Genomic DNA, 12,125 nt, shown 5'->3' with positions numbered 1-12,125 from the left:
TTTTATACACTTTACAGTCAGAAGGAAAAATAAAAATGGAATTATACTCAGGCCTTAATTTACGACATATGATACCTAAACTGAAGTTGGAGAGCAAATTTCATTTTTCTTTAATTTAAAAAGTATCAGATAAAGTGCACACACTTAATACGAGCCACTGTGGGCATTCTGGATGTCTAGAGCAAAATCTGGCACAAAAAAGCAGCAATCCTGGCTTTAGAGAGCTTTTGAAAAGAAAATATTTGCTATTTGCTTTCTTTATTTACTCCTCCCCTGTTTCACCACCACTGGTGAGAAGGAAGCATGAGGCATCTTTACCACTTAGGGCATGTCTACACTGCAGTTAAACAAACATGGCTGCCCATGACAGCTGACTCAGTTTATGGGACTGTTTAATAGATGTTCAAGCTCAGGCTGGAGCCCGAACACTTACAAAGCAATTACAAAAGTTCCACAACCCAAGCTCCGTGAACTCAAGTCAATTGACATGGTCCAGCTGTGGCTGTTTAATTTTAACGTAGACATACCTTCCCTTTTCCTGGGAGATTGAAAGACACAGGGCATATCCTCCATGTTTGATCCAGAGGGAATTTGAGGACACAGAGCATCTCCTCCAATCTCTCCCCCTCTTTCAGAAGACTCTCTCCCTGTCTCAAAATAATCACCATCCTTCTAGGTTTCAGGTCTATGTGTTCTCCCTTCTTTCATCACTGTTCATCCCTCCTGGCTGTTCCTTCCAACACTTTGCTCCTTAGACCTGATATAAAAATCAGGTGGTGGATGGAGCGTTGAGCTGCCAATCCTACCCTTAAGAACTCACTGAAGAAACATGGCTGGCAGGTCAGGCAGCTGCTGCCTCTATGGCCACTTTTTTTTGTCTCTGTCCTCAGCTTTCAGAACATCCAGTAGAGGGAAAAGCCAACACTGAGGAGAAGGGTGGGGAAGCTGAGACAGTCTCAGGACTCTTGCTTGCTTTCTACAGCAGATCCTCATGGCATGACGCCAACTATATATATTTAATTCCCCTTAGACATCTGCCTGTGTCTTTGGCCTGGTTGTAAGCACTTACAGTTGGTTTAAAAAAGCCAGGGCAGTCCTCACTGAGCTGAGACAGCTCGTAAGTATGCAAATTGCTGCAATTTAAAAAGCACATTGGAAAAAGGTGGAAGCGTAGAGCTGTGTGAACGAGTCCTTATGTTCCTTCATGAATGTGTCACAAAGAAAAGGGTGAAAATGTGGAATTACATTAAAAAGTGCATAAGTGAACATAATGTTTCTGGCAAAATTTCGAAAGAAAGAAAGAAAGAAAGAAAGAAAGAAAGAAAGAAAGAAAGAAAGAAAGAAAGAAAGAAAGAAAGCTCTTGTGTGTGAGATACTCCCTTAGACAAAATGGCATGAAGACTAAAGCCAAAGAACACACCACACAAATTACATCTGAGACAAAAAAACACTTATTTAAAGAAGGTGAACTGAGGATGCAGAGCAGCCCCAAGTGGCTGTTTGGAATTCTGGCTCAGTGGAGAACACCAACCAGAAAGGCATCACACAGAAATTCGCTGGCCTACCAAAGAATATGTGACCTCCAAAAGGCCTTAAGCCTCCCCCGGAAAAGTAGACAGGGGCTGTGAGGGAAAAGATGGGAGGAATTATACTTTCTTTACACTCAGAGCCATGCACAATCATCTCACATATTGCTGTCTTTTGCTGTTCACCAGTGAAAATATGAATATTTGGTTTGCTTGAAATGAGTGAGAATCTCTGGTGTTAGCAGTGTATAATTTCATATGTAACTCTTACTTACAACAACCTACAAATGAGGTAAAATTTACCAAAAACAAAAAACAAAAAAACCTTCCTGGGATAGCATGTTTTACCTTTTACAAATGGCACACATGCTTTTATCAATAAAGTATTTGAAAAAATTACTCAACATGTGGTAAAACAATTCACATAATCTGAATGAAACACAGCATTCAAATATGAAACTCTAGAATATATTTTTCTAAAAGCAGCAGGTGCAGCTCCTTTGCAATTCACCAAGTTGTGTTGGCAGCTTTGAGTTGTTCTGCATTTGTCCCTTGGTTAGAATGCTGTTGGATTATCTAGGGCTGCTTTGTTTTCTTAGACATCATTTTACATTTAGTCTTGACATAGGAATTTTTACATCCATTTGTGAGTAAGAGCACACAAAATCTCTCAAGATATCTATACAAACATTCTTTATATTGTAGCTATTGAACTCAGATTTGGTTTGCATCAATCTCTGTAGTAAGTGACCTTTTAAGTATCTACAAACTACAGCATTTTCTTATTGTGCAGTGAGTTTTCTTTATGAATCAGAAATGAACTACTAGCACGCAAGCATATCTACTGTATTTGTGAAACTGTACATATGCAAGAGTACACTACAGACATACACATAGATGTGCGAGCACAATGCACTTCCTTGTGAATAAGGCCCCAAAGATAAGCATATTTTACTAACCTGCAGTGGTCTCTGTTTATCACTGCCCTTAGGAGATTTCAGTCCACTTGTCTGTTGCTGTAAGAGAAGCTGTCTTGCTGCTTGGAGTGCCTAAAAGTAAAAAGACAATCCTGAAATAATTTTTGAACATTTCATAGAAAGAGGCTGGTTAGTCACTGTGAATATTAGGTAAGTACATTCAGAGAAAATATAGTCTCCTCCTATTCAATCTGTAATCATTAGACTTGAGTTTTTCTTAAAATACACAAGAAAAATCCTCAGAATGTACATATATAAGACTTCACTAGAATTTATGGATGTACATGAAATCCTGCAGGAAATAAAGTTAATTTGTTTAAAGTGCTTGAAGAGGAAAAATCATAAACTGCATCAATAGCCTCATTTCCACAAGGAACTTGTCTTTGAGTGTTCAACTAAAATGCCCACTCCCTTGTAAATTATCATTCAATTTGCATTTTCATATTACAATTTTGAAGCAAAAGCAGTAGACTTCAAGTGTTACCGGAAGCTGTAATTAAATTTGACAAATCAACATCAGATTATCTTGAAAGTGAATTAATAAGGATATTCATTGAAGATTAAAAACACTTTTTTGTACTTACAATTCAAGGGGAAACCTCTCCTTTGACAAAATAAAGTGCAGTTTTAATGCTAAATAAAACTGAGTGGTTTTCATTTGCATTCTTAGTAAAATCAGAGAACAAAGAAATTACCACTCCACCAATCAGATTAGTTTCTGTGGATGACATTATCCCAATCAAAATATAAGATGTTTTCATTTATTTTATGTTTTCATTCCAACTCAGCAAAATAAAGCTAAGCAATAGAAATGTATATAAACATTCCATTTACCAGAAGAGCGCTAGTTTAAGTGAATTTTGTCCATACAATTATTGTAAAAACAAGAGCTACAAAACAGTACTTACTTACTAAAAGATTTTTTTAAAAGGAAAAACAGTTTAAACTAAATTGTAAAACATTTATAATGAAGCGACTTGAAGAACTCTTTTTCTCCTCCCTCTTCAATGTCTGAGTTCAGTGAATAGCAGTTATGTTATTTAACAATGTATGAAACTACGTCATATTGCTGTTACTGGAACACACAGTATCTATAACACAATACAATGCAATCTTATTTCATCAATATTCTCCTAAAATAATCAAGATTCTCAGCTGATGAAGAAAGGTACAATTTTGATTAGACTCAAATGAGCTGGTTTTTAAGATAGTTTCTAGTATCCATGACAACAGTTGCTTTGACAAGATGTGCATATGGCATTACACTGCCAGCTGGTGTGAACAATGTTTGAACTACTGCATTGAGATGCTGAGCAAACAGAAAAAGTTGCCACGTCTTAACCCTCAGGGAAGGCAGTCATCCCCTGATCAATTATGAAAAGACAGAGAGAGGGCTGCTACAGTCTGGCTCCAAGCAAGTTTTCTGAGAAGGCAGGCAGACATAGAAAACCAAAGTAAACAAAGTGAATGCACTAGCACCATCTCCTAACAACATTGATTCGTCTCCCCATAGAAGGATCTGGTACAAGTTTGCAAAGCATACTTTTAACATTTGGATACATTCCCACAACAATCTGCTTATTGTTTCATCAAATTCTCAAGTAATTACAGGTCAGCTTCGGCACTAGAAGGATTATTACATTCCCCTGAACCTAGGTAATGAGAGAGAGACCCAGCTTCTGTTCTTTAAAAACAAGTACAGTTCAATGTATTTCAATGTGCAGTTGGAGTATTTTGTCACCATAGAACTTGTGTTCTATTTGCTCCCCTAAATAGAACAATACTTTTCTTTGCAATCATAGTTCATGAATAGTTTCTAAAGGCCAAATCCTGGTCTTGTTGCAGTCAATGAAAAATATCCGTTGACTTCACTGGGATCAGGATTTGGCCCCAAGGTCCCATTCTGAAACATTTGGCTGAGAAATGGTACTGCTCAGGCATCACATTCATTTTGATTTGTAGTGAGTTTTATGATCCTTCACAATCTTTGGAGCTCTACCCGAGGGAGACTGGAATTAAAGAGAGGCTGGAATCATTGCACTGTTGAATTGACAGGAGCTTGCATAGCTCACCAATCGGATGGTGGTGTTACAAGGACCGGTGAAGAGATCTGAAGATAAATAGAAGACGGAAAGAGCCATGAATAATTAATTTCTCTTTATTTGTAGTGGTAGCAGAAAGTTCATTAAACTGATTTTATCTGGAAAAATCATAATACAGCATCTTGCTGGTATTGATCAATGCTTGAAAATAGTAATATCCATGGGTTATTTTCACACTCTGCAAGTTGTTTCAGTGTCCCAATCTTCCTCAGAAACACAGACAACTAGCACCAATATAAAAAGGAATCAAATCTCTGGCACAGCTCTAGATTTACTATACCAGAGAATCAGAGAACCAGAATCTGAAGCATCTCAGAATTTTGCCAAGCAATTGCTCAAATCATGGGTAGCATTCTAGCACAGCATCACTATAAGAAAGCATGAATCCTAACCACTACAAAAGAAGTCACAGTCTATGAAAAAGAAATACACCACAACAGGATATGTTTGCATAAAAGGCAAACTACTTAAACTGGCTTGATTTATATGTGCAGGTAGAGACATCTTTAAAAGAGTAAAGGCTCATCTTTTAATACAGAATGTCTTACAAATGATGACTATCGGAATACTTCAATGAGCTTATTGTGGCAGTTTAGATTAGTGTAAACACAGGAGATAGAAGAAGAACAGAAAACAATTTCAAAAGATCAGAGATGATTTAAAACTCATAAGGAGAAATCGCTGACAGTCTTTGTTCTTATGTCTGTTATCACATGACTCCTTTTTCCTCAATGTAGTGGTTAACACTTTGGTATTGCTTCTCAGTAAACAATTTCTCAGAGACATATTATTCATCTCAGATAATTATTATTGGCACTATTCAAAACTGTGAGAATTAGGGGACAATAAAACATTCAGTTCTACCAGTTCATTTACTGCTATTAAATCCTTGAAAAACAACTTGACAATTTAAAGTAAAATATTAATGTTGGAAGACACATCTACATTTCAGTCATGTATCAAATTAAGGCAAATTCCAGATAACATTCATAAAGTTCTGTGAACTAATTGGATGATAACATGTGGTCTAAATAAAATTCAGGTAAAACAAACTAACAGATGTTTACAAACTTTGCTGGTCAAAATTATGCAGAGTTTCGACTCGAATGCTAGCAAAAGAAAGGTTACTTGGGCAGTCAGAACAATATCCAGTTTCCAATAACATTTGTTTTGAATTAAGGAGGCATTTTTACTTAATTAAATTATCTAATTTAGTAAAACTGTAGAAAAATAAAGGCCATGTAGATGAAAACACTAAAAAGAACTAAAGATTTCAATTGAATCACAATTAGTTTAACAATGTGAATGAAAATCATTATAATGGTTTAAGTATTGTCAGCATGAGCCGGAAATTTGGGCATATATGTTTCCATAATTCACTGCATCTTGCAGTAAAGTATTTATTGGGAACACTATTTCTTAATATTTACTGTGCAGTTCCAACCTATCTGAAATGTAAGCAGAACAAAAATAGAATTGATTGTATATAATTCACTCTTTTAAAGTTGATAATTTGATGTACATTTTTATATGTGTTAAAGATAATTGAAGGAGATATGAGTCATGTACTATTCTGTATCCAAAGCCCTAGATTTCTGTTATTTTAAGAATGCTTTCAAATTAATTTAATAAGATGTAACATTTTAACAAAGTAAAAGTTGCTACTAAAGAAGGTAAACAGATTACTTTCCTGCTTTAAAAAGTAAATGTGTATTTTGTAGAAAACAGATGTCACTCATATCTTTTCTTTAAAAATAAGAATGTTTAACCTATAAGCCTGTTGCATTTGAGACGTTAAAATGAAAAATGACATCTACGCCCATTAATATCTTCAATGTATAAACAGCACAGCATGACACATTCTTGAGAGCTGAAGGCTACAAAATCTCTCTGAAACATAAATAACAAAGCACTCAGAAGCATATTTGATGTTGATATTCATCTCTGAGAAAAACACTGCTGCCTGGGCTTCTTATGAAAATAGATGCAGCCCAAATGGATCGCCTGTAATTGGTTTCAGATAGCGAGGTCAGAAGAAATATGATACAAGAAACTATTATGTGGAACAGTCGAAACAAGAATGTTTATACAGGCACTCCTCAGTTATACTGACAAACGGTGTATACTTTGCAGATAACCAGAACCAAAAAACTTGCCAGAAGACAGCCAGATTCTTTCACCTTTCCACCCCAAAATCCCTATTTTATTTTGTTAAACGATTGACTGTTTTAACTTTGACCACTGAACGTAAAATAAGCTTCCAAACAGTCTTTCATGTTGTAAGTTTCATACAAGAGTTAACTCTCATCACTGGTAGCACCATGCAACAGGCAAACATGTAGGCATGCACACATGCACATGCACTTAGTTGAGTTAAAGGCAACAGGCCTCAACTTTATTAACTGGATAGCAGCAAATTAACCGAGTGATTATATAGCTACATATAGTCTCAGCCATTAGATTAGTGGAACCTTTGTCCCTCCAGGGAATTACATTGTATCCTCCTTTCCCCTAATGACTCAGCTTCACAAGCCCAGAATTGTATAGCCATCACTTTCCCTTAAGGAGATTTAGGTCTGCTTGTAGGGGAACCACAGATCTGTGTATGATTCTTCCTAGTACTAATCCAATGATACTACTAAACCCCTTTGTTGCTTAACCTATGATTAGGTTATCTGAAAAAGGGAATGTGAACAAAGCTCTCTAACAAACAGCCCACAGGTTACTAGCCACTCAATAATGACAACTGACAAACTTTCCAAACTAATCTCCACAGGTTAGCAAAACTATCATTCCGAGGCTCTTCAATTTAAGAAGATCTGAACCACCTCCAACTACAAACTGTGCAGCCCAATGATCCTTTCTGGATACACCAAAGGAAAGCAAACCTAAACTTTACCAAGGGTCAGTCATAGATTTTTCATAGCTATTTAGGTCAAAAGGGACCATTATGATCATCTAGTCTGACCTCCTGCACCATGCAGGCCACAGAATTTCACCCACCACCACCCACAGTCTAATCTGTCTTGGTGAAAAAAATTCCTTCCTGACTCCAAACATAGTGATGAGGGGACAAACAGCTGGGAGACAAACAGGGGACAAACAGCTGGGAGCCTATGCAGTCAAGAGCACCCCACAACTAAAATCTGGGCAACAGTAAGAAGACAGATGCTACCAACGAGTGGGAGGCTGAACAGTTATTACATTGTTTGCTTGCAGTAGTGCTCATAACCTGCTAGTTGTTTTCTCAGGAAACTCACAGTCTAAGAAATCTAGATGACCAGTAGGGAGCTGAAAGAATTGACTGCTGCAGAATTAGTGAACATCGTTTAGTGTTATAATTAACTTAGTGTGCGGGACAGTTGGGGTGGTGGTACCTTAAGCTAATATATATAAAATACTTAACTTATTCATAAGCATCAAGTTGTGCACAGCCCTAGCCAGTACAAACATATTTTTATAACTGTTACCTTCACCAACTCTCCCTCGTATTGTATTTTTTTTTAATTGTCAATATATTAACCTGTAAGTTTTGTTGGGCAAGAAAAATGTCTGCCTCTAAGATAGCATATTGACCTCCAAGCACACTGAGACCTTTATCCTAATTGTGGCCTTTGGTCATTCCTGCAATAAAAACAAAAATAGAAGCAGCAATTCTTTTTAATATAACGCCCATCTACCTGAGTTTCTATTTAGGCTGGATGTTATCCAGCATTAATTTCCAACAAAAGAGAAAAAGTAACAGTAATAAACTGGTGAATGCAACATGAAGTCTCATAATGGTGTTTAATAAAAGGAAATTAATCATCTAATTGTCATAAACCTATTTTCAAACAGCAATATATCAGAGAGAAATTATGCATCTGTAGTTATTGACCTTTCATTTTACCATGACTGATGCATAATTAGATGAGTTTTGTGAAAAATACTAGTTAATTATGAGAAAAAAACAGTAATTGTTTCGGGTATTTTTGCATTTAATATCATGTTTTTTTCTGTGAAGGATACTAATAAATATTTTGCACCAATAGATATCTTTCTTAGAAGCTAGCATAATTCATTTTACAAAGACAAATTTAGTCTCCCTTTACTTATTCCAATCAAATAGGTACAAAATACAGCTTCAAGTTTAATGTCATTTTCCCACCCAGATTCTGGCTGGCCCTGGAGTGGTAACAAAACCTCCACATAGTTGCTTTCACTCATTTCTTGTGCCATGAGCACAAGTTATCCCAGTAGACCTCAGTCCATGTTGGGGATCAGGGGCACACAGTAGAATATGCACGTGTCCTGTGATTGCATACCAAAGTGTTGTCTCCAAAGCTCTTAACTACTCACAGAATGTGAATTTTATGTGTTAGGAGGGATCTGAGAGCAGTGCAGCAAAGCTGTGCACCACCTGACTACCTTTTTTCCCTAGAGAGACAAGGTGGGTGAGGTAATATCTTTTACTGGACCAGCTTCTGTTGGTCTCTCTCATGAACAGAAATTGGTCCAATAAAAGATATGACCTCATCCACACTGTCTCGCTCCTGGGACCAACATGGCTACAACTACACTGAATTATTCTTTTCCTGACAGACATATAGTACTCCCTGAATCTGGCTTACAGTGTGACCCTTGGTAAAGAGTGATCAGATAGGTAGTTTGCTGTGTGTTATTATTGCCACTGTATATTATTTATTGACCAACTACATTACTAAAAAAGCCGGAGGGCAAATATTAGGTGTGCAAGTTCACACATATGCTCTCATTGCCATCCTTCTGCATAGAGTGACCAGATAGCAAATGTGAAAAAATGGGACGGGGGTGCGGGGTAATAGGTGCCTATATAAGAAAAAGTCCCCAATCTCGAGACTGTCCCTATAAAATCGGGACATCTTGTCACCCCACTTCTGCATGTGGCACACTCCCATTGAAGTAAATCGGAGATTTAATTACAACTAAATAGGAGAACGTGGTCTGTATCTCCATACTGACTGAAAGAAGCAGTCAGATCACTATACCAATATTCACATGAATTAACACACAAAATCTGCTAGTAGATATTGAAAATGTATTAAACAGGGTATGAAGGAGAAATGAAGAATGACCACTTCATTTATCCCATGTGTGACCTCAGAAGCAACAAAATATTTGTGGAATTATTCAGTAGCTATGAAATATCATAGATGATCACGTATTTCTAATTCACACACATGCAATCTGTTAGGAAATAGGTTCAAAGACCTCTTGCATCAGGTCTCAAAAGGCGTATTAGACATCAACTTGTTGGCTGTTAAGGCTATTTGTACGTAAAGCTGTGTGAAGCTAAATAGTTTTGGTTCACAGGAAGGATGGTTAACAATTCATAGATAGGGAGGGGAGTCGATGCCCATGGAAGCATGGTTCAGCCACTATACAGTGATCAGAGCCTAATTAAGTTTGATATTTTCAGAGTGGATGAAGGTAGAAGAAGAACCATACCATGATATCAAAGTAGTATTATGATGCTGGACTTGAAGAAGGGGGATTTTTTAGTTACTCACAGCTGGAAGGGAAATTAAAATCCACAGAATGAGTATAGAGGCGGAATAAGAAATATTGTTATATTAATAGGAAGTATTCATATCCAAGAACATCATTAAAAATGAAAACAAAAATAGAAGGGACAAACAAAACTCAGAATGGCTATAAGGCAAGATCCTAGAGAGTATTGTTCAGGGCAAAAAATATTATTTCAAAAATGAAAATCCAGCACAAGTGTGGCTACTAGAAGGAACCTAAAGTTGGACAGGACAGCAATGAAGACTGATTGGTGTTGGTAGGTAATATTAAGAGAGATAAAAGGAAATTTGAAGAACAAATGCTAAAAGGACAATTATATTGAAATGGGATTGCCTCAGCCATGCAGAGCACAGTCATGCATACTCATACCTTTACACTTATTTCTCAATTATGTCCTGTATCCAGTTGGTGAAGGGATTTGCAAAACATGGCCAATGCAAAGTCCTCCACTCTGATAGACTGAAGGCCAAACTTAGGCCAAAAGGAAGAGACCTACACAGTGGAAAGCAATTAAAAAAGTCATCTTATAGCAATTATGCAAATCAGAGCCCTCAGTCAATCAGAATGTACAGAATTTCATAATTGCTGAAAAGTTATTAATGAATAAGGATTCTGCATATGAATACAATAACTACTTTGATTTACTACTGCCCTCAGAATTGCACATTCATAGATATTTAATACTGTTTAACTATAAAGGGAACTACTATTAGGGTATGTGATGGTGACGCCAGACTTTTTCAGGGGTAAGAAGGTAGTTGGCCTGTGTGCATAAAAAAGTTCACAGCAACTTACAATGTATGGAATATCTAAATACATATTCATTATTAATGTGAAAGTAATTTTGTTTTGAAGTGACAAAGATTTTATATCGCTAAGAGAGAAACCTTTAATAAAAATACAATTTCAGCTCTTGATGCTGCAAACATTTACATACAGTAAATATACAAACAAGCAAACATACAGCAAACATACAGTACTTAACTTTCAGAACATGTGTAGTTCCCTTGATGTCAATGGGACGAGTCATGTGAATTACAGTAGAACCTCAGAGTTACAAACACCTCGGGAATGGAGGTTGTTCATAACTCTGAAATGTTTGTAACTCTGAACAAAACATTATGGTTGTTCTTTCGAAAGTTTACAACTGAACACTGACTTAATAAAGCTTTTAAACTTTACTATGCAGAAGAAATAAGTCACTTCTCCCCCCCCCTTTTAATAGTTTATATTTAACACAATAGTGTACTGTATTTGCTTTATTTATTGGTCTCTGCTGCTGCCTGAATGCATACTTCTGGTTCCAAATGAGGTGTATGGTTTACTGGTCAGTTCGTAATTCTGTGTTCGTAACTCTGAGGTTCTACTGTAAATTATATATCCACTTAAATGATCGAAGGATCAAGTACTTAATTTTCTCTCTTTCTTCCCTACCTTCATCCTTTTCTTCTTTTTCTGGTTTATTCTAAAATTTCAATAGCACAAATTTACAAATCATTTGTACAAACCTGATTTAAATCGATTGGTATTAAAAAATAAAATACTTTAAATCATGATATAAGTCACTCCACCCTGTATGCGACTTTTAAAGTAGCTACATCAGCTGAATTGGATCCAGTGCGTAAGTCTGCTGAGCTTCCTATTTTTGCACTGGGGGAAAATTACATGTATTTCTTTTTCAAATGTGTTTTTAATTTTCACACAGCACCCAGAGCTCTGGATGAGCACTTAAAATCTGAATAAATGAAACAAAAATGCAATAAACATAATACCAAAAAACGGGAGTCCCAATGGCGGCCATTACTAACGCATTTTATTGTACGTTATTTACATTTTACCAAGACTTTTGATAAACACCCTTTCACAAGGCTATTAAGGAAACTTGATAAACTCTGGAGAGAGGTACAGTCTTGCCAGGGCTTTAAAAAAAGATGAGGTGTCAGGATGTAAAGAATAGCAATAAATAGCCAATT

At 36.4% G+C, this 12,125-nt stretch overlaps 1 protein-coding gene across 3 annotated transcripts in view; it reads right to left on the bottom strand.

Moving 5' to 3' along the window:
* Positions 1–12,125, bottom strand: part of FOXP2 (forkhead box P2) — a 555,269-nt gene that overhangs the window by 142,156 nt on the left and 400,988 nt on the right. For all 3 annotated transcript variants that reach the window (XM_078851144.1, XM_073328132.1, XM_078851145.1), the window contains one exon: positions 2,486–2,575. In XM_078851144.1, coding sequence (XP_078707270.1) covers positions 2,486–2,575 — 90 coding nt within the window. The remainder of the gene's footprint in view (positions 1–2,485; positions 2,576–12,125) is intronic.

This window comes from Lepidochelys kempii, chromosome 1 (assembly GCF_965140285.1).
Source record: "Lepidochelys kempii isolate rLepKem1 chromosome 1, rLepKem1.hap1, whole genome shotgun sequence".
Taxonomy (NCBI): domain Eukaryota; kingdom Metazoa; phylum Chordata; order Testudines; family Cheloniidae; genus Lepidochelys; species Lepidochelys kempii.
This window is presented reverse-complemented; position numbering and strand designations above follow the sequence as displayed.